We start from the raw sequence: 24,084 nt of genomic DNA on the forward strand, positions 1-24,084 counted from the left end.
TGTGTCTGTTGTGATTTTTCTAATCCTGATGTGATTTCAGTTATAAACCTGATAACCCAAATTACTTGTAATAATGTGTAGAGGTGTTACAGATACAGATACAGTATACAGATTTTTGTTCCTACCTTCTCTTCCCAAGTCACATTTTATTCATTGGTTTTAGCTGAAATTATTATATACAATATTGTATATCGATTAAAGGAACCGTATGTAAGATTTAGATGTCAAATTTCATGAACTTGACTTGACCTGTAGGGCTACAACTAATAATTATTTTCATAGTAGTCTATAGTCAGCAATTCATTTTTCTATTAGTGAAATTATTATTTCTATTGTACACTGAGACTTTATAAATGTGTACAAGTCAAAATAAAATAGAAAATAATAAGAAAGTAATGCCCTGGGGCACACTGACAGAAGCACGGCTGCCGTGTCACTCAGAATCATCAGTCCCTCTGACCACCAACATCACTCACACTCCATACTAGGCAATGTGGGCGAAGTGTCTTGCCTAAGAACACAATGATTGAATTGATTGTATTTAACTGACCATGACTATCAACTGTTTATGAAGACCTGGGAATTGAACCCAGAACCTTCTTGCTGTGAGGCATGAGTGCTAGCCACTCAGCCACCGTGCCACCAAATAAGGGTGAGTTGTTGTACAGTTGTAGGGAGTATTATCTGTTACATAAGGGTGAGTTGTTGAAAAGTTGTAGGGAGTATTATCTGTTACATGAGGGTAAGTTGTTGTACAGTTGTAGGGAGTATTATCTGTTACATGAGGGTAAGTTGTTGTACAGTTGTAGGGAGTATTATCTGTTACATAAGGGTGAGTTGTTGTACAGTTGTAGGGAGTATTATCTGTTACATAAGGGTGAGTTGTTGTACAGTTGTAGGGAGTATTATCTGTGACATAAGGGTGAGTTGTTGTACAGTTGTAGGGAGTATTATCTGTGACATAAGGGTGAGTTGTTGTGCAGTGTAAATCACAAACAAAACAGTTTTTGTTGAGTTGTTGTACAGTGTAAATCACAAACAAAACATACACTATTACTGCCTTGTACCTTTGCACGACTCCCCATTTTTGGCACATGATACAAAAGTAGAGTACAGTATCTGCCAAATAAGGGTCAAAGGTCAATTTTGAGCTCAATATTTTTCACAATATTTATTCACATGACAAAGGAGTTCTCGAATACCCCCAAAATGGCCAGACATGATGTTATGGCGTTCTGCTTTGTGAGCACTATGGTCAAGTGTTTAGTTTTTTTTTTTAAATTTTACATTTTGTCCTCGCCCCTGTTTCCTCGTGCCCTTGACCTGTCTCCTCGTGCACAGGTGTAGCCGTACCTCGCGCTCCATCCATCAGGTGCATACTGCGTGACTGCGCCATGACGTCAGAACGCAGAGGAAGCAACGGGGGCGGGCTCTGATTTTTTTTTTTTCTTTTTTCTGCTCTTTTGCACATGCGCACTCCCGCCTGTCAGTGTGTATCTTTCTGAAGCACTGTCATTTTTATCATCAACACTGCCTCCGTTATCGCTCCCCGTTCGCCCGTCGTCATCACAGCGGAGGACATCTCTCTCCCAGGCGGTCTTTTCTCGTCGGACTCGTTTGCCCGACAGAAGCATGAGCGTGGAGGCGTATGGGCCCAGCTCGCAGACGCTCACCTTCCTGGACACGGAGGAGACGGAGCTGCTGGGAGCGGACACGCAGGGATCCCAGTACGACTTCACGGATTTTACGCTCCCGAGCCAGACCCAAACACAAGGCCAGACGCAGAGCCAGCTAGACTGCCAGGTATGTGCCGCCATTCGGGGCAGCTGGATGTCAAATACCTCCCGTGACCGGAGCGCACGTAAATCCAAGTTAAATCAACAGCAGCTAGCAGGCTATAGCCACCTCCGGGTTTAGCGCTTCTTTGACGCCTTCTATCTCCCGCTAATTGGCTAAAAACGGAGTCTGTGCGCTAGCTGTCAACAACGCTCCATCGGCATCATTTCTCACGGTTTTTTTTTTTGTTTTTTTTGGGTTTTTTTTGCAAAGTCAGACACCGTAAAGTTGCAAATGTCGTGGCGATAACCATGCACGTGCGCTGTCACTAGGTTTATTTGCGCATTCAAGTCCATAGTTCAATGTTTTGCACCTGTTTCTCGTGATAAACCTTTATGATTCGGTGCACCTGTGTTTATGTTGTGAGCCGTCACGTTTTAACAGCCAGTCCCTCCCCCTTCCGCGGATTTCTATGGGAAGCCCCAGACTCATTTGTTGCCATGGAGACGGACAGAGAAATTAAATGTATTATTATCATGACTTTGTCATTTGGAGAAGTTTGGTCATATGCCCCAAGACGCATCAATTATATTAACTTGATACTTTGAAGTCTCCTATTTTGCCATTATTCTCCTGTCTCTCACCAAATAACTTAAAATCTGCTACTAAAATGGAGTCGGATTAATTATAGGCCTAATTGATACTTTGCAGCTGATGTTGTTAACATTCCCTGGTGGTGTGAAGCTAACTGGAAGCACTGCTCTGTCTGTAGCTCTGTTACTCAAGTTAAACTTTATTCTGAACTTTGTTTTATCACAATCTGACATATAGCATGATGTCACATCAGTTCTTATCTCTTACTAGTAAATCTGAAAAATATGCAACTACAATGGTGACAAATTAATTATAAAAGATAAGAAAGTACCTTTATTCGTCCCACAATGAGGAGATTGTAATTGATCTGTAGACTAAAAAGTCAAAATTTGGAGAAAAGCTCTCAAAACTGTTATTATTACATTGTCTAACTGTGGTCCACTAAGACACTATAGACTGATTAATTAACTAAACCACTAAAGGACTCCAGCCCTTGCAGACAGAGTAAAAAAAAAAGGCTACAACACTATTATGCAATAAGGGGCAATGACGATTCAGTTAACCGTACCAGTCGTAATACACCTTATGTTACAGTATTGCGCATGGACCCTAGGTGGATGACACTAGGGATGGTCCAATATGGCTTTTTAAGCCAGTATGATAACGGGTATTGGCTTAAAATCTCTAGTAGAGACCACATTTATGTGATCTGGCATATAAATTTATGTTTTCACTCTTTAGTCTCCTCAAAAAGACAGATCTGATGCACTGAGGATGAACTGGGAATAACTCATAGGACACACAGGCCGGCAGTGCAGAAAAAAATATTGTTACCAAATCCTGGAACCGACCGATACTGATAACTGGGGAATATGGGGATGACACATGAACAGACAGATGTAATTAATCTTCTTATAATAATTGTGAGATCTATGGATTATTGATTGAATCTGCTGTCCACTAGGGATGTAACAATAACCAAAATATTATGATATCATATTGTCAAAAGTCTCAATAATATCATGGGCATCACAATATATCAAATTACAAGTCTCTTTGCTTATATTCAGTATTATGGTGCGTAGAGGGAACTACATAGACTATGATCCTTTGCTCCATTTCAGTGCAGACTACATGAAGAAATAAGTGTTATTAAGCACTTCTAAATCTTAATTATTTGGATTTTGACAGACCCAACAGCAGTTTAAAAGGAATAAGTAGCATATTCACAATTTTGTTAGCCTCCATATCCTGAGATGCATATCGTGAAAATATTGTACCGAGAGATTTGGATATTTTTACATCCCTACTGTCCACAGGTGAATGGTCCTGATGGGGTGCTGGTGAATGGAGATGACCCTGTAGTGAAGGCCACTCAGCTGCTGGCAGAGCTCAACTTTGAGGAAGACGAAGAGGATGCGTTTTACAGCAAAGACCTGCCTGTACACGCCTGCAGGTAATAACAGGGGGACACTTCTTGTCCCAGTGATCTGAGATCTCCAAAGTGGGTGGTCCAAAGTTACTCCTCACTTTCCTTATGCATTCAGAGCATCCTAATTACTCACCGCAATGACTTTATTAGTAGGTTTCAGACCTAGACCAGAGAGGAGTTTCGCAGTCATGCTGATACTAACAAATAGTTAACATAACTATAAAATAAATAAAACAATAAACAATAAAACAATAAAATGGTTAACATAACAAATAGTTAATAGTGCTAACGTGCACTTCCTGAATCTCGGACGGTAAAACGTTTGCAGACTTATTTTGACCTCGAGCTGCTTATTGATACTTTGCAGCAGATGTCATCAGCAGTCCCTGGGGAGTGATGCTAACAGTAGGCTCTGCTCTGTCTGAAGCTGTTAAGTTAGACTTTAATGTGGGCTTTGTTTTAACATAATCTGACCATAAAGGACAACATCACAGTCACAAGCTATCTAGCATTAGCCAACAGTTTTTCAGTTAGTCACTCTCACCTTTTTATTGAAAATCAACCAAACAACTAAACAGGACCATGAACGGTCGTTTTGATCACGGGGTCCTGAAAATGTGTCATCTAAATCCATTTTGTATTTTTTTTGTTGAGTGCTCAGATCATCTTAAAATGTTTTTGGTATTTTATTGCTAATATGTGCATTGTGTCACCATGGTAACTGATGAACATTGCGCCAAAAGAAATACACCCCCAGCATGATGTCACTGCAAAGTATCAAGACAATATCTATACTGGGGAAAAAATTAGATTCAAGCCCTTTAATCCTGCCCCCATCTGAGAGTTTGGCCTCATCACATTCTAGAAACTTAAAATTAATGCATTCTTGTTTTTCAAAATAACATTCTGACTCATATATTAGTCAAGGCTCTTTCTGTAGAATTGAAGTTATTGTTTCCATTGTCTAACTATTTTTTCCCCCTTATTTCTCTAGTTATTGTGGAATCCATGATCCGGCCTGCGTGGTTTACTGTAACACCAGCAAGAAGTGGTTTTGTAATGGCCGAGGGAACACATCTGGAAGGTAAAATCTGTCATTTTGTCTTCATATTTGAGAAATTGTAATCAGTATTTTAGTCAAGCCACATTAAATCTTTGCATGTGGATCGGATTACTTCTGAAAAATGAGGATTCTTTCAGAGTCCCACAAACTTCCAGATGTAATTTCAGATGAACCGTGGCCGATTTGGACCAGTCGTGTGGCAATAATGATGATGAAGCTAAACACTGTTACTAATGGAAGCATCATGGCGGCGCTCCGACTGTGTAAAAGCACAGTCGAAAAGATATAGCGATATATAGCAACCGATTGGCAAAACTGGTATTCAAACTACTTTACTTGTAATATTTCAGCGGAGGTGGGTTGAGTAGCCAAAAATTTTACTAAAGTAGGAGTAACGTGTCTTTAAAATAATATTACTCAAGTAGAAGTACAAAATAGTCCAAGGTCCAAGGAATTACTCAAGTACTTAAGAGTAAAAAGTATTTAGGAAAAGTACTACTCAAGTATTCAAGTACTCAATTCTCTGGACGTAACATCTGATTTATAACTTTTGGTTAAAGGAATTTGAAGGACAAAACATTAAAAAATCTACAAAATCTGGTATTTTTAAAAGGTGGACAGAAAAATAAAAATAGTACATTATATCTGAAGGAGTGGTTCAAGAAACACACAAGTTCAAGTCATTTCATATTGTCACATAAAGTTTTGTCACTTGTAGTCTTAATCACAGTGGGAAGAGGAACCACAACTTTTAGTCAAGTAAGAGTACTGTTATATTACTGAAGTTGGAGTAAAAGTATGGCTCTAAAAGTAATTATTTATATATATATATATATATATATATATATATATATATATATATATATATTATTATATATATATTTTTTTTTTACATGCTATTCTGATAGACTGGTGCATGTTAACCCTAATACTTATGTTTGTCCAGTTAATTGCACACAGACTCCATTTGTATAGCTTTAGGCCATAACACACATCTGGGAGTGGACTGAACCCTGCCACAGCACGTTAATGACTTAAATGCCCTGAACTGCCAAACACTGTTACAAGCATTTCTGAAATACCTTTGCAGTGAGAATGAGCTCATTTCAAGCTTGTTAATCTAAGTTTGTCAGCCTGATCCGTGTGATTTCCCTGCCTTTTATTGAAGCCACATTGTGAACCATCTGGTGAGGGCAAAGTCCAAGGAGGTGACCCTGCACAAAGATGGACCCCTCGGAGAGACTGTGCTGGAATGCTACAACTGCGGATGCCGGAACGTTTTCCTCCTTGGCTTCATCCCGGCCAAAGCGGATTCTGTCGTGGTGTTACTCTGCAGGTGCATTCACTGTTAAAGGTCCCATATTTCACTAAATTGTCTTTCGTGAGCTTTTAGCCATGTTATAATGCCATAACATACCTGGAGCTATGTTTCGTTTCATTCACACTCGTTTAAGTAATCCTGTACTTTAGTCTGTCTACATCTTCAAAGCTCAAAAGGCTCTGTTCCACCTTGTGATGTCATGTAGCTGTAGTTTTCAAGTTAACCCATTAGCTACCTTTTACTTTTAGTTCAGTAGAGAGATGGGCATTTCCAGGGCTCTAGTCAAGGTGTATGGAGTTTAAAAATACCTAGAGCACTGTGTTAAACATGAGTGAAAGAAAAACAAAACACAACTGTGGGTATATTTTTGATGGGGAAACAACATTATAACATTATTGTGCGTCTCTGTGTGTGTTTGTGTGTGTGTGTGTGTGTGTGTGTAGGCAGCCATGTGCGAGCCAGAGCAGCCTGAAGGACATAAACTGGGACAGCTCTCAGTGGCAGCCGCTCATCCAGGACCGCTGCTTCCTATCATGGCTGGTGAAGATCCCGTCTGAGCACGAGCAGCTGAGAGCCAGGCAAATCACAGCGCAACAAATCAACAAGCTGGAGGAGCTCTGGAAGGTCTCACTGCATTAATAATATGATCAGATATATAGAGCGCCTTTATGGACACACATAGACGCTTTACAGAACATTATTCATTCACTCCACACTGTGTGGTGGTAAGACATTGTAGCCACAGCTGTCCTGAGGCAGACTGAAGGAAGCAAGGCTACTAGCTTTCGGCTCCTTCAACTCCAGCTCCAATTCACTTTCTATTGTCTGCTGTCAAGCTCGTCGTTTTGGTCTTAAAATGTTCGTATTAACCCATTGTACATTATCCTGGGGTTTTTATTTTGCTATTCTGTCCATAAATCAAGATATGAATATTAGAAACAGACATTATTTCCCAAGTTTGTTCATGCTAACATTAGCAAAAGCTTTGGATTGACAGGATTGACAGTGTTGCTATGTGCCCGCCTCCTGCTAAACCAGCAGTGCAGGTGTGAAGGGCGTGTTACCGTCAACAGCCTCACTTCTGATTGGCCCCTTGGGTCCTATGATACTCCCCAAAATACCAAATATGGAACTCTGCTCCAACTTCACCCCTATAACGGCTGGTCTCAATGATCTTAATTTGGCTGGAGCTGAACCCTGTGGGCAACGTCACACTCACTTAGACCAGTTCTTTATACAGTCTGTACCTGAATAGCTTGAGAATGAACTTGAGCTGTAGCAGAACAAGTACAATAGCACATAGACTAGTATATGCCCATGGACCACTATGGAACCTACCTGGACCACTGAGGGATTATTTATAACATTTTGTGTTATAAATAATTCTTGTAACAAACACTGAAAAGCGTTTTAAATCCTAACCACATGTTTAAACTTCCCAGTCGGTTCTTTTCCAAATGCCCCACAGGTGTTATCAGTTACTCTTCAAAAACCACATTCAGAAAAACTTGGCCTTTGAAATGCTCCCAACACCTCGTATAAACAAACACAAGATGCTACAAGGATCTTGAATAACACAACTACCACATGTATGAATGCACAAACAGTTGGTAATCTAATCTCTAGGGCTGTAGTCCATTATCCGTATTGTCCATTAATAGTTGACCAAAACTTGTCAATTAATCAATTTATTTAGGTTTTAGGATATTAAGGATTCATATTCAACAGTAGAAAGGAAAAGTGAGCGAGCTAGCTGAATATTTGGTATTTTTTGGTATTTATATGTAAAAAGGCAGATTAAAGGTGCACGGCGTAACATTTCTACAGTTCTATTCCCTTTTTAGTCCACTAATCAATCAGCAGGACATGTCTTTAGTCAACCAAGAATCTCTTTAGTTGACTACAGTCCTTATAATCTTTTACTTCTTGCTGTAGGAAAATCCCAGTGCGACTCTGGAGGACCTGGAGAAGCCTGGAGTGGATGAGGAGCCCCAACACGTGCTGCTGCGGTATGAGGACGCATACCAGTACCAGAACATCTTTGGACCACTGGTCAAACTGGAGGCAGACTACGACAAGAAGCTCAAGGAGTCTCAGGTGAGGGCCAGAAAAAGGGATGGTGCATGAGTCGTGTTCATATGATATCAGTGGAACTAAACACAAAATTCACTTCTTTGTTACTACTTAACTGTATATATGGTGTAATAGTATTTGCTGTTCTGGTAATATTTTGGCAGTTTTTAGCACAAACTCTGCGATTTCAAGTACTACATGACATCACACAGCACTGCCCTGATTACAGCCAGGTGTATCTGAGTATAAATACCAGACTGCAGGGGTGGAGTTTGAAGTGTGCATACCTGTTAGACAGATCACACTGTTCCTCATTCCTCCAGACCTCCTTCCCCCGACTCTCCTCTGTAGCCCTCCAGGCACTGCCCAGTTCAGCAGCTCTGTTTAAAATGTGGTTGTGGGCAGAATTTAGGGTTTTAGTCCCACTTTAAAACTGGTGGACAGGATTTGATTTGGAATTTGCTGTTTAACTGTCAGACTGCAGATTTGGTGAGCCAGTTTATGGTTAATATCTCTGTAATTTCTGGCACGAAGTTCAACATCTGGCATGAAGTTCAACATCTTATTTGTTTGTTTTGTTCACAATAGTTTCAGAAAGTTCCACTATTATTCAACATCACAGATGTGAATGATCAAAGGACTTCATACCATAACATAAATATTTTTTTGATTTTAATATTTTTACTCTTTGTGAAGTCAATCCCTAAAAAATTATAAGTCCATTTGAAATTATGACAATTTTAGAACATGAACACAACGGATTCAATATGTCAATTTGTGTGTGTGTGTGTGTGTTTTTTTTACCTGAAATTAACAAGTTGTTCCTCTGACAGACTCAAGACAATATCACAGTGAGATGGGATTTGGGACTGAATAAAAAGAGGATTGCTTATTTCACGCTCCCGAAAACAGATTCAGGTGTGTTTGCATTGTTTAAGAGTGGATGTATAATCAAACATTTTTTTGGAGCTTTCTACCTTGTTTTGATGCGTAAAGAGGTTTTATGTGCTTGGGTAATTTAGCAATCGCTCCTATCTCTCCTTTTCAAACTCCTTATACAGTTAGCAATATGATTTTATCTGAAGCTTGGTCCACAAGCCTATGTTACCAATAATGCCACAGTTAATACCTCATAGAATTAAAATACCACCTCTTTAAATGTAACTTTCAGATATTTTCTTTTTATATATATTTTATAGATATTGTAAAACTATAAATTGAATCATACATTTTCTTTGTCTCTTCATCTCTGCAGACATGCGGCTGATGCAGGGAGATGAGATATGCCTGAGATATAAGGGAGACCTGGCTCCACCGTGGAAGGGCATCGGACACGTCATCAAAGTGCCTGACAGTATCCTTTTGTTGTTACGATACAAACATTTCAAACTCGATTTCGATACTAAGAAATAGACTCAATGCTGATTCCAAAATCACAATGATAATTAGAAACACTCTTTCTTTAGAGAATGTGAATGTCAACTTTAAATAATAGTACTTTTGTTTATATTCCCATGTGGCCTTATACCTGTGTAATCCCTCAGTGGTCTAGTAGGTTCATAGTGTCCATGTGTGTCTAATAGTCTATGTGCTCTTCTACTTGTTCTGATACAGCTCAACATCATTCTAAAGACATTCAGGAAAGGTTCAATTCTGTCCTGTGAATGTGACTTTTTAAGTTGATATTTGCTCAAATGAGTATTTAGTTTTGGTTCTAGTTTAAGTATTTATTAGTATCTGATTTCTGATACTTTTGACTTCCCTAGTTCACATAACTTAAAAATTCATTCTTTCTGTTTGACTGAATTACATGTTTACATCTCCAGTTTTTATCTTAAAAGTGCAGAGCAACAGTGCCTCCATGTGGTTGTGTTTAGGAACTACAACAATAAAGGGATTTTTCCTTCCCAGTCTCCTGTGACTGCCTATATTTAGATACCAGCACATTACATAACAGGTGGCGTTTGCTCTGGGCCCTTTACCAAGCGTGAATGAAATAACAGTGTTATGAGGTGTTGAAGATGCTCTCTGACTCTGTGAATCAGATTATGGAGATGAGATTGCCATTGAGCTCCGGAGCAGCGCCGGGGCTCCAGTCGAAATCCCACACAATTTCCAGGTGGATTTTGTCTGGAAGTCCACATCCTTCGACAGGTAAACAGAGTGTATGGACTTATTAAGTAAGGATGGTATATCAGTTACGGTGATTTCAGAGGATTCCCCCAGATCTCATTATTGGACCAAATTTAGCTGATATTTAGTACCAGTATTTTTTCTGTATTGCTCCAGAATGAAAATACATTTATGTCCTCAATAAATACATTTTGTTATTTTTACAAAAGTTATATTAATTTTCTGAGGTTCACTCTAAGGAGGAGGCAGACCCCTCCACCAGAAACATGACACCTTTAACACTGACCGCTTGTCTTTTTTCAAATACTTCATTCCAATCGTTTTTTAATACTAAACTATTTTTGCTTTGTTTCCTGCAGAATGCAGAGTGCCCTGAAGACTTTTGCTGTGGATGAGACCTCAGTCTCCGGTTATATTTATCACAAACTCCTGGGGCACGAGGTGGAGGACGTGGTCATCAAGTGTCAGCTGCCCAAACGCTTCACTGCCCAGGGCCTGCCTGACCTCAACCACTCACAGGTCACATCGGATAGATTTGATTAGATTAATCAAAGATCAGTCACAACAATGATTACATTTGAATCTGCCTCCTCATGCTTAAAGATAATTTTTTCTGTCTTCAGGTTTATGCAGTGAAGACAGTGCTGCAGCGCCCCCTGAGTCTGATCCAGGGACCTCCAGGCACTGGCAAAACTGTCACTTCTGCTACAATAGTGTACCACCTCGCTCGCCAAGGCAATGGGTACAAATCCACGTCATTATTTTTTGTCATACAGTTAACCCGGCTGTAATGTCAGCACATTAACTATGATGTATGTACATATACAATACAATTGGAAACATACTGACTGATGTTTTGTATTAGGTGTGTACTCTGCTTTTGTACATTTTTTTTGTGTGTTTTCTCCAGGCCAGTGCTAGTGTGTGCTCCCAGTAACATCGCGGTGGACCAGCTGACAGAGAAGATCCATCAAACTGGACTCAAAGTGGTGAGACTCTGTGCCAAGAGCAGAGAGGCCATAGACTCTCCTGTGTCCTTCCTGGCTCTGCACAACCAGACCCGGAACATGGACAGGTGCTTCACTGTTTCTACTCTGTACTACTCTGTCAGTTTAGAGTGGATCTCATCAGCTCATGTGCACCTTGTGTTTGTGTTTGTGTTCATGTTTGTGTTCATGTTTGTGTTCATGTTTGTGTTCATGTTTGTGTTCATGTTTGTGTTTGTGTGTTCATGTTTGTGTTCATGTTTGTGTTCATGTTTGTGTTCATGTTTGTGTTCATGTTTGTGTTCATGTTTGTGTTCATGTTTGTGTTCATGTTTGTGTGCGTGTGTGCACCTGTAGCATGCCTGAACTGCAGAAGCTGCAGCAGTTGAAGGATGAGACCGGGGAACTGTCTTCCTCCGATGAAAAACGCTACAGAGCTCTGAGACGCACTGCTGAGCGGGAGCTGCTGATGGTACATGGCACTCAAATGATTTTCATATTTCACTTTTTTATTTTGCTTAATACAGTGCAAAACAATGAGTCAATAAACCATGCAATGTGCAATAAAGAGTTTGTGATAACATCTATGGATTCATAATATTGCAAAAATATATAGCAAGAAAATAAATATATCACAGCAATGCAAAAATCCTAATTTTAATTTTAAATAAAATTGAAAAAATGGCCAATTGCATTCGCTATTTCCTTATTAGGTCCTACATTACACTTGGGTTGGTCTTGGTTTAGTTTCTTTTACCTTTACACAGTTTGAATAGTAAATGAAGCCATGTGCATTTTTAGTTTTAATTTAACTGATCTTACAATACAAAACATAGATATCAAATATTGCATCTTTTTCTTATATCATGCTGCCTTCCTAACTTCTGTCTTGTATTTTCAGAACGCTGATGTGATCTGCTGCACGTGTGTTGGAGCTGGAGATCCTCGTTTGGCCAAAATGCAGTTTCGCTCCATTCTGATCGATGAGAGCACCCAGGCCACAGAGCCAGAGTGTATGGTCCCCGTGGTACTCGGCGCCAAGCAGGTCAGCCAAATGAGATTACTGCGATAACAAGGGATATTCTAATTGATACTTTGCAGCTGATAGCGTCACAACCCCAGATAATATTGATGACAACTCTAGGCACTGCTCTGTCTGAAGCTCTGTTACTCATGTTAGACTTTAATCTGAGCTTTGTTTTCACACAATCTGACCATAAACAACTGAAGTTTCCTCCATAGATCTACACGCAGAACCGAACCCCCCAGCATGACATAACTGCAAAGTTTCACTTCCGTCATCGCATTGTGTTGTTCTAATGTGTGTGTTTTGTGTAGCTGATCCTGGTGGGCGATCACTGCCAGCTGGGCCCTGTGGTCATGTGTAAGAAGGCAGCCAAAGCGGGTCTGTCCCAGTCTCTGTTTGAGCGCCTAGTGGTTCTGGGCATCAGACCCATCAGGCTCCAAGTGCAATACAGGATGCACCCAGCCCTCAGCGCTTTCCCCTCCAACATCTTCTACGAGGGCTCTCTGCAAAATGGAGTCACTGCCGGTACGTTCAACAGAGAAGATTTGATTATTTACAGATTATTGTTTTTTAGTAGTCACCTAGTCAGTGATACATTTTTTGATTAGTCAGCTAGTCAAACGATTATTTCTACTGTATATTGAGAGTTTTAAGATACATTATGAACCAAATATACCAAATATACCAAATACCAAATATTGAAATATGAAGAGATATAGAATATATTCTAGATAGAGAATATTTACGAATAAAGTGTTTTATTGATGAAAATTAGATTTTTTAAAATTTTATTTTATTAGATTTATCTACATAAATTTATCAAACTGTGATTAAAAAAAAACTTGTTCATATGTGTTTTAGAGTCTGTATAGTGCAGGTAACTATTACGATTATCAAAATACAATTGCTCTAGTTTTTTTTTTTTAAATCGTCTAAGGGATTAATCATTGCAGTCTTATTACAGATCTTTTTTTATATATATATATTTGGTCATCATCATCTTTTGCAAATGAGATAACAAAAATAAAAAGTAACTGATAAATACCAAAACCATGACAGCATATAAAGATATTTTTTTGTGGCAGACATTCCACCAAAAACTCTATTACACAGTGTACTTTGAAAATAAAATAAATAGATAAACATAACTAGAGTTAACTAAATTAGAATAACTTTTATTTGCTTTTAGACTTTGAAATGTTAAAATAACAGCTTTTTTTTTTTTTTTTTTTTTTAGCTGACCGGATGAAAAAAGGCTTTGACTTCCAGTGGCCACAGCCTGACAAACCGATGTTCTTCTACGTCACTCAGGGGCAAGAAGAAATCGCCAGCTCAGGAACCTCCTATCTCAACAGGTTAAAGCTTTAAAAGTTTGGAGCAGAGTACAGCTCTTTCTTGAAGTTAATATTTTTCAATTTCGCCCTACAGAACTGAGGCGGCCAACGTGGAAAAGATCACCACTCGACTGCTGAAAGGAGGAGCCAAACCCGACCAGATCGGAATCATCACACCGTATGAGGGTCAAAGGTCATACCTGGTCCAGTACATGCAGTTTAGCGGATCACTGCACACCAAGCTCTACCAGGTACTGAAAAAAAACGGTTTAGTGAAACAGGTTTCTCTTCAATCCAAAATACATTTTTTCTTTGGCACTTTAGTATAAATATACTTGGACTTTATTGATCCACAAGAGAAATTATTTGGACACAGTAGTTCACACATCACAACATATTATAATAACAAAGAGCAAACATATAAATGGTGATAATAAATTTTGTATTCAGTTATCAGTTCAATCTGATCCAAAGCTCGGCCAACAAGCCTTCATAACCCATTCTCCCACTCAGAGCATTAAAAATGAAACTGAACCTAATTGAATACACTGTCATATGCTGTTTTCCGTGAATATAACATTTCCAAAAAATTTATGGTAACATGCAAATCTAAAAATGCTATATGATTAAAATTAATACCCCATAGAAGTGTAATACCCCCTCTCTAAATGTATAAACTCAGTGATTGATCAATATGTCACATGTTGTTTGTCCAGGAGGTGGAGATTGCCAGTGTAGATGCGTTCCAGGGCAGAGAGAAGGACTTCATCATCCTCTCCTGTGTCCGGGCTAATGAGCACCAGGGCATCGGTTTCCTCAATGACCCCAGACGCCTCAATGTGGCGCTCACCCGCGCACGGTAAGTACAGGGTTCTTACAGATACTGTGACATCATGCTGGGGGTGTTCTACAGTGCTGAGGGTGTTCTACAGTTTGAAGATAGTCTGAAAACTCTGAACGCTGTTGTAGTTCCAACTGAGTTCTTTATGGTGAGATTGTGTTAAAACAAAACTCAGATTAAAGCCTCAGAGCAGTACCTACAGTACAGTAACTTCAAATCCAAAACGTATCATCCTAAACACAATGATTTGTCGTCCTCTGTCAGATACGGTGTCATCATCGTGGGGAACCCCAAAGCCCTGTCCAAGCAGCCTCTGTGGAACCACCTGCTCAACTACTACAAGGAGCAGAAGGTGCTGGTGGAGGGGCCCCTGAACAACCTCCGAGAGAGCCTCATGCAGTTCAGCAAACCCCGAAAACTGGTCAACACAATCAATCCGGTGAGATATGATCTGCTCTGCATCTCCACATCTCCTCTACCTAAACACTCTTAAGCATTTAGTCATTTAACCGATTAATAAAGGTTTATCTTATCTGGTCGATAGTGTCCTAGTCAACCAAAATTCGTTTTACAATTTTGGTATTTATGTGTAAAAAGGCAGGTTGAACTTGTGATTTACAAGTTTTATCTGTCTTTATATACATACATTGTTTCCTAGTACTTTGTTGTCTGCATAAATAGTTGTTTTTGTATGAACTCACCCTGCAGGTGTAGTCTTGTGAGTGCAGTTTGGGGCAGATACACAGGGATACAAAATAGTTTTGAGAACAGGACATGTCTTTAATCTACCAAGAATTTCTTTAGTTGACAATAGCCAAGGCAAGTCACCTGTTTCAACTGTGTTCTGTGTGTCTTTGGGTTTTCAGGGGGGTCGCTTCATGAGCACTGCCATGTATGATGCCAGAGAGGCCCTCATCCCTGGATCTGCCTACGACCGCAGCAGCAACGGTGAGACAATGAGAGTACAGATGCTATAATACAAGTTCTCAATAGTTGCATTTCAGAGTTTAAAAAATGTTCTTAAATGAAAATAAACATCTAAACTCGGCACACAAACATATTTTACATAGAGCTGCTAAACTGGGCAGTACCTGGAGGACTAAAGGGGAGGGGGGGAAGAGGGGCGGAGTCTGAAGGTGTAAGGAGCAGTGTGATTGGTCTAACAGGTATCCGCACTTCAAACTCCGGCCCTGCAGTCTGGTATTTGTATCAGAAACACCTGACTGTAATCATGGCTTTTGTGTTTTTGTGATGTCGCCAACTAGTTGAACTTGCAGAGGCCACTGAAGACAGCACCAACTTAAATTTGGATGTTTTTGACCAGAAAGCTACAAATGTACCTGGTTTTCCCTAAAATGACTATAAACTGTAAACAATGCTATTGCAATACCATGTATACAGTTTAGTAGTCAAAAAGTTGATTAGTGTCTAGCTCCACACATCAGTACAAAGAATCCTATTAATCTTCCTGTCTCTCCTCAGGGCGCTCCAGTCTTTACTTTCAGACTCATGATCAGATCGGGATGATTGGCTCTGGAGCGAATCCTCTGGCCTCTCTGAACATCCCCATTCCCTTCAACCTGGTGATGCCTCCCATCCCTCCCCCGGGGTACCTGGGCCAGGTCAACGGGCCCTCGACAGGTCAGAGCCACATCTGTACTGTACACACCTGTGTTCGAAACATCCATCTTATATTTCACAGCATACCAGCTTTTTTATTTTTGTTACTTGCATTTGTGAAAGCCAAAAATTTACATGTTCTAAAAATGAATATAATGTTCCTGATGACAAATGAAACGTTATCTAAATCTTTGACCAGCTGAAGTCTTAATTTTAACCATGCTATACTTGTTTCCCCTTTTATTTATTTTATTTATTTTTTTTCAGCAGTTGCATAGTCATTTTGGGACAAAAAAATCCCCAAACATTTTATACTCAGTATGTGCTGCTGTGCATGTACTAATGCTATGTATCTGAGGTGTTTAAAATGTCCAAATGATAACATAATGATCCACGGGTATCATAGATTCTGACTATATAGCCCACGCAAGCATAATATATGTTCATTAAGTTCTGGATCACACTTGAATTAAATGTTGTCTTTGCTTGTGTGCAGGTCGTGGAGGCCTCAAGGGAAAGTCGGGGGGAGGAGGAGGTCGAGGAGGCAGGCAGAGGGGCAGGAACATGGGCAACAGTGGAGGAGGGGGGGACCGTGGGGGGCACATGACCAGTCAGGCCAGTCAAGACCTGGGCTCTCAGTCCTTCTCCCAGGGACCCCTCACACAGGGCTACATGAACATGAGCCAGCCCTCCCAGATGAGCCAGCCCGGTCTGTCCCAGGCGGAGCTCTCGCAGGTCAGTGCAGCTCCATACTGCTGAGAAGGAACAAGAAAAATCATCTCTCTGCAAAGTAATTCATCTAATTAATTAAAACTAAAATGGAACATGTGCCTTCCAGGACAGTTACCTTGGAGACGAGTTCAAATCTCAGATGGATGTAGCTCTGTCCCAGGACTCCACCTATCAGGGGGAGCGAGCCTACCAACACGGGGTGACTGGACTGTCCCAGTATTAGACTGTGAGTGAAGACCTTTATATCTATATATACTTAAGTACTTTAGATATCTTGATATACACTATACAATCTGATATTATGTATAAAGAGAAATACACAAACATTTTTTAGATGTACAATTATAAAAAGTCTGTCTTGCATTAGATGCTGTGATCGACTGATACTTAGACAGCCTTTGGGCAGTTTAATTAGAGCTTTCACAGCTCTACTTTGCAGTTACAGGCTGCTTTGACAAAACTGAAGTGACATTGTTAAGCAAAGGTTCCCACTTCCCACAAAATAACGATGTAATAAAATGTTTTTGGAAAAACCTCCTTGACAAAGCTTGATCTTGTCAGATCTAAGAAGTTTAAGCAAGGCAGAGCCTGGTTAGGACTTGGATGGGAGACTGCTGGGAATTCCAGGTGTCACCTTGGGGCGTCCACATTTGTGTGTTTGTGTGTATGTGAGTGTTGGTGGTGGTCAGACCATGCAGTCTCAGTGGTGCAGTAGGTTCATGTTGGTCCATGTGTGTGTACTAGTCTATGTGCTCTGACACTTGTTCTCATATAGCTCAACATCATTCTAAACACATTCAGGAAAGGTTCATTTCTGTCCTGTGAATGTGAGTTTTTTTTAGTATTGATACCTACTCAAATGAGTATCTAGTATCAGTACTAGTTTTAGCACCAGATTTTCTGCCCTTTTTCTCTTGCAGGTTGCTGGAAGGAGCTAGGCCTATGTTCTGCTTAGTTTGACGGTTTTAACGTGGGTGAAGACAAAAAAGAACCGACATGGATACCTGTTTTTCCACTGCTACAACCGAAGCACCACTGTGTGAAAAAAGGAGAGCGCGCGCGAGAATCCGACCAATCACAAGCCAGGGGACCGTGAGGCGGGAGATCAAGCCGAGCAAGACAAGATGGCCGACCGGAGACGCGACGGGGAGAGCCAGGTCCGCCCGGGCACGACGTCGCACGGAGGAGACCACACCACATGCTCCCACACCGAGGATCTTAAAGCAGGATGGTTGAGATTCTTGCCCCCGAAAGCTAGAAAAAAGGAGGAGAGGAGATGTCTCACACTAATGTCCTCCAAGGAGACTCTACAGGATGAATTCTGTGACTTGGAGAGAAGAGGGGACACAACTCTTGAAGCGGTTGATAACACAAACTTTTTTTCTTTCTAACTCAGAGCTTATACTTGAAGCATTTTGGTCACACTTGAGTAAAAATATGTGTCCAAGAAGTAGCTGCCTCGAAGTGAGAGAGAAGAGAGAGAGGTCAACACAGCTTTTGTTTCTTAGCTTGAAGTTGAAAAGTTTTCTATGATTTAAATAAGTTAAAGCGTGCTAGTGTAGCTAGAGAGTTGGCAAGTAAATTAAAAAAGCTTAGATTTACTATTTGAAAAGAAATATACACACATTTAAAGGTTCATTATGTAACTTTTCTGGTAGAGGGTCTGTCAAATGTTTTTCTGTCATTACTCTGCCTGAAATGTTCCACAATATGAAATTAAACAGCTCTACCTTACATGTATTAAATTACAAGTAGTTTTATAGCTTATAAAGACCTAGAAAAACAGACATTCTGACTGTGAGAATGAGCGGCGTTGTTTCGCCACAGATCTGACCTGTAATTTGATCTGGTTTGGTCTCCATGAAAATAGCAAGTTTTAATGCCATACTGTGAAACATTCCAGACAAAGCAACAACATCTCCATGGAGAAAAGCAGTTGATGGAGCCTCCACCAGAAAAGTTACACAATGCACCTTTTAAACATTGGTTTGAGACCAATTCTGCCCAATGTTTAATATGAAATATGAAAAACTATGTTTCATGTTTTTAGCCCTGAATAAAAATATTGGGTTTCAAGTTGCCCAAAAGGAGACCACACACTCTTGTAAGTAGAGGTGCTCCGATCGATCGACTGCCGAACACTGATCGAGATGTTATCAAAAATAACAGAATTGTGATTGTGAAATTGGGGTGATCAGACATAACATCACCCATGTATGTAACGGATGGACTGCCAGAAGCATGTTATTGGTTTAAAATACCAGCAGAACTCCACTGATACAGTAACTGGTGTGATTTTGGTTGGTCATAACCATGGCCTATTGCAGGGATCTCCCAACTTTTTTCCTCCCATGAGCTACCTTTACAAAACAAAAATGTCAGAGAGCTACAAAGTCTACAACAAATTTACAAGAAACTGAGTAAATATAAGACCCACAGTAAGCCTTACATGGTGACAGTTAAATGCTTACACAACATAAACCAATACTCTTTTATTAGTGCACAAAATTAGGCATCAAAAATGAAAATCTGCTTATTCAGCACAATACACATAATTTCAGAAATCCCTTGCTTTGAAGGGAGTGGAGAGCTACAACCTGTAGCTCAGCAGAGCTACAGGTTGGAGACCCATGGCCTGTAGTATTTTTATTCAAATAATAAAATCTCTTGCATCACCATATCAAAGCCTGTGTGATCAATATCTTCCAATCAAAAATTCAGATTATCAGTATCTGTGGTTGGTCTCAAAAATCCTGATCGGAGCAGCTCTAGTTGTAAGTCAGTGGTGGGTTCTACCATTGTATACCACATTATTAAAAGTAAATGTTTTTAGGATTGTGTTAACGCACTTGAAAGTCGATACAAAACTTCATTATAATTGTGTTCGTTAATTTATTGAGACATATATGGTTTTAGTGTTTTAGTAGATGCATAACATATGAACTTGTGTTTTCAACTAGGACTGGGTGATATGGTGAAATGAAATAATGAAATAAAACTAAACCAAAAATTGTGAGCTCACCCCTGTGATGATCTGCTATTTTGTTTAAATTATCACATTCTGAATACAGCTCTGAAACACACACACCTTTCACCACCCACTCCTCCTATTGGTCAGTCCCTGAATGATTGACAGCTGGGTTCAACCAATTACAATGACAAATGAACGTTCAGAAGAAGCAGGTGACTTACTTCTACAGTATAAAGCTATATAAAGATTCTAAGTTTACAAGAATTGTGATAAAAATCGAAAAGGTGTTCTGGATCTGGCTCCAAGAAATTAGTGATATAAATTTTTTTTTTATCATATCACCCATCCCTGTTTTCATCACTAGTTTCTTACATGAAAAGATCTGTCACTAAATCTTCCTGAGAGAGTATTACAGTATAGTATATCACTGTAAACAAGCTCTAAGTTATTTCCCCCTGAAGTCAGTGGCTAATGGTTTAATTTAGTAGTCTTTAGATAGTATTGTGTGTTTCGGGACATTCACAAACCCTGGAATGTTATGCATCTAACTGCTGTTTAGCAGCCTTGGTCCCAGTCACCCTCTTTATTTCATATATTTCATATATTTTATATATATATCAGTTTATAGTGGCAGTTTCCATTGTTCTAGTGCATGTCATTAACCCTCCTCACATGTTTTTATCTTTATTACTAACAGAATGCATGCCCCAGGTTGTATGTTGAAATTGTAATGCACCAATCCGATACTGTTATCAGATATCGATGCTGATCCTGAAAATATTTGCTGGATCAGATATCCGCATCCACATATTGGTTCAGTCGGTATCCTGTTTGGACATGTAAACTGATGTAATAAGGCAATTTACTGGCCGTAATCGCCCAGAAAGTTTCATGTTTGAACTTTTCCTGATTCAAAGCTCTTCAGTAGTGTGGGCTGTCAGAGGGTTTGGTTTGTTTTTCGTTTCTTTTTCTGTCTATTTTGTTTTTGCTATGCATGCTGTATGTTTCAAAATTTTAAAAAAAAGTATTAAAATAGAAGCTACATCACATATTTGTTTAGTCTTATTTTATTTGTGTTTAAAGGAAATAAACTGTTTTCAGTCTCAGCCCTGGTATTGTTAGATACTTAAAGCTAAGGGATTGGAATCAGTATTGGAAATGAAAAAGCTAGATCTGGATTCCTACATGTATCTTTGTTCTGTTTCCATAGTTTTAGTCCATTGTTGTCATTAACCCCCTCATGCTTTTGTCCTCTTCATCACTGACAGACTAACAGCATGCTCCACATCTCTGTCGGAATAATTTATTTGGTTTGGTTTTGCTTTGTTTGCAGACTGAGAGACATAAACTTTCAGATGTTGTTCACCTCTACATTTAATCTAAGTGTCATTATGAGTATTTGTGGCCATTAAACTTTTTGTCTCGAGAAATAAACTTTTCTTTCTTTTAGACAATGATTTATTTTGCTCATCTTTGTTTGGAGTAAAATCTTAACTATAAAGGTGTTAATTATTGAATCAGTTACCGGTTAGCAGGCCTAGAGACAAAGCGTTTATCGATCATATTACCCATACATTGCAAATAGGACTTGCTGGATAACATTTAAAGTCACAGTATGTATTTTTTAAGACAAAAATAGACTTAAGAAAAAGCTTTTCTTTTCTCGTTTTGTTTGTATTTATTACACTGAAAAACATAGAAAAACATGCATCCTTATGGGTTTTCATCATAGAAATGTAGTTCCTCTGGTTATAATCGTCAACAGTATGCCATAAAACATATGATCTATCTGCATGGAGAATAATCCTTGGTATGGTTTGAACTTTTTATTTCCATTGATTCATTCAGGTGATGTGCTGTGCCACCTCCAGAAAAGTTACATATTGAACCTTTAATTAATGTGGGTTGCACACTAGAAAAACAATTTGTCCTTTACTTTTATTTACCGTTATTATACCTTTATTTTGCTTTATTAGCTGTCAACTTGAGACTTGTGCTTATTTCCAATCAGTGGAGATAACCCCTTACCCCACACTTCCGGGTTTACAGCCATAAAACAGATCCAAACATTGTATTTTCCACTGGATAATTTAACACATGACATAATTCCATCAAACAGGCCACAGCAGCAGAGTGACTCTGGAGGGCAGGCGAGGGGGCAGCTTCTGATTAAACCCGCCTGTTGCCATGTCCGCTTATTTATAGCGACTTTGGGCATCTCTTTTTGGTATCTTAAAGTGGAAGACATGACGGGAGACCGTTTGGACAAAGGGTGACCAACTCAAATTGTACAAAAAGATGAACGGATTTGAGATCGATAATATTAACTACCACCACCATATGAGTTTTAGTTTTATCAACTGTAATTACACATATAGACATGGAATAGCCTAGACTTTGGAATAGTCATAGATGCCAGAATATTACAACCTAGAAGGGTCTAAATGACACGTTTTATAGGCCTAAAATACATAATAATGTAGTCTAACAATGTAAAGTGGGGCATTATTTTTATTTATTCATGAGTGGGGCACTCTAAGTGGGGCGAGGGGCTGTCCAGAACAACTAAAAAACAAGTGGTCACTAACAGTACTGGACATGTTTCTGAGACTGGGAGGAAGCCCAAGTTGCAATGATATAAAACATTTCACCTTCAGCCTGCACATCAAAACGCCACAACATGACTTAAAGGTCCTATATTACACAAACGGACTCTTGTGAGCTTTAAATCATGTTATAATGTTGTTACTTCATCAAAAACACACCTGGAGTTGTTCACACATGTTTAAGTAATGCTTTATTATTAGTCTGTCTGCTTCTTCAAAGCTCAAAATGCTCTGTTCCACCTTGTGATGTCACAAAAGTGTAGTTTTCAGCTACCTTTTACCTTTTGTTTATTAGAGCCTGGAAATTCCAGGTCTGAAATGATCCAAATGATTCTTGTGACAGTGCATGGAGTTTAAAAACACAGTGGAGCACTTCCTGTATTACCATATGGCATCACAAGGTAGAACAGTGTTTTTATTTTTTTTTATCTCTTTTTTTTTTATTTATTTCTTTTTTTGTCGGCCTAAATATGCAGGGTTTGTGTGTGAATGAAACAAAACACAACTCCAGGTGTTATCAGATTAGAAAACAGCGTAACATGGGCCCTTTAAACTGTCTTCTTACACACTGTAGTTAAGTTTTATGTTAATGACAATAAAATGAGCAATAAAGTGCCATGTCCAGTTCATTTTGTTTTTTAACTATAGGAGAGAATTTTAGACTGTGTGGGTCACCATAGTTTATTGCATTATTGGGAAACTCTGGACTTTCTACAATTTCCGACAAACAAAACTAAAACAACACACTCTTTTAGCGTCCTCTTTCTCTGCTCCATCATCTCCAACAGTGGCCTAGAGTATCGAGGAATAGATTCAATGCTCAATACTGATTCTAATACAACGATGATAATAAACAATTTTTGTTGACTTAGTTCTCACCTCAGATCTGGCAACCCTGAGTGAGGTGAGTGAGTGTTAGCGCGAGACCGGCAGGGGGTGGTAGCGCGCACGAGGAGGAGCGCACGCGGGGAGTGGGCCGGTGAGTGAGCGCGTGGTCAGTGAGCGCGTGGTCAGTGTGTACGGAGCGGCATGGACGGACAGCCGGAGGAGCCGCGCGCGCAACGGGACAAAGAGCCGTGTCCCCCCGCACACGAGTGACCGCAGCCCCGCACACTCCGGGACGAAGACTCGGGCAAAGGCTGGGGACAAAACTGCACATTGAAGAATATTTTGGTCCTTTTTGAACCTTTATAAATCTTGATTTTTGCGTTGCGATGGGGTAAGTTACTAAAACACAGAGGATTTTCGAGCCTTGCTTTTTTAAAATTGTTTGCAGCCTAGTTATCTGACCTAGTTTTATTTGCAATATAACCAAAAAAATCTCCAGACATTTTCCTATCTTTTTATAATCTGAAGCTACTGTACAGTGACATTTTAAAGGTACATTGTGTAACTTTCAGGTAGAGGGTCTCAAATGCTTTTCTCCATGGAGATGCTATTGCTTTGTCTGGAATATTTCACAATATGGCATTAAACCTTTATATCTTCATGGACATCAAAACAGGTTACAGATCAGATCTGTGGAGAAGCGACCCCACTCAGTCAGAATGCCTGAAAATTACTAAGAAAAACTTA

The 24,084-nt window shown here is 39.5% G+C and overlaps 2 protein-coding genes across 2 annotated transcripts in view; both read left to right on the forward strand.

Annotated features, from left to right (window-relative positions):
• The first annotated feature begins 1,464 nt into the window (after positions 1-1,464).
• upf1 (UPF1 RNA helicase and ATPase) lies at positions 1,465-21,360 on the forward strand. Its single transcript, XM_020940900.2, has 24 exons — positions 1,465-1,803; positions 3,690-3,826; positions 4,797-4,886; positions 6,034-6,201; positions 6,630-6,810; positions 8,122-8,283; positions 9,093-9,177; positions 9,515-9,613; positions 10,305-10,413; positions 10,752-10,911; positions 11,016-11,134; positions 11,303-11,467; positions 11,736-11,850; positions 12,280-12,423; positions 12,717-12,930; positions 13,643-13,760; positions 13,834-13,990; positions 14,456-14,598; positions 14,845-15,019; positions 15,447-15,528; positions 16,063-16,221; positions 16,697-16,935; positions 17,039-17,158; positions 17,853-21,360. The coding sequence occupies exons 1-23, from the start codon at positions 1,633-1,635 to the stop codon at positions 17,153-17,155; spliced, it is 3,309 nt and encodes a 1,102-aa protein (XP_020796559.1). The 5' UTR covers positions 1,465-1,632; the 3' UTR covers positions 17,156-17,158; positions 17,853-21,360.
• Positions 21,361-23,277: 1,917 nt separating this feature from the next.
• LOC110174786 (homer protein homolog 3) overlaps positions 23,278-24,084 on the forward strand; it is a 29,999-nt gene continuing 29,192 nt past the window's right edge. The window contains exon 1 of the mRNA XM_055151889.1: positions 23,278-23,728. The gene's annotated coding sequence lies outside the window, so the exon portion shown is untranslated. The remainder of the gene's footprint in view (positions 23,729-24,084) is intronic.

This window comes from Boleophthalmus pectinirostris, unplaced genomic scaffold (genome assembly GCF_026225935.1).
Source record: "Boleophthalmus pectinirostris isolate CB_2022bp ecotype Guang Dong unplaced genomic scaffold, ASM2622593v1 HiC_scaffold_16, whole genome shotgun sequence".
Taxonomy (NCBI): Eukaryota; Metazoa; Chordata; class Actinopteri; order Gobiiformes; family Gobiidae; genus Boleophthalmus; species Boleophthalmus pectinirostris.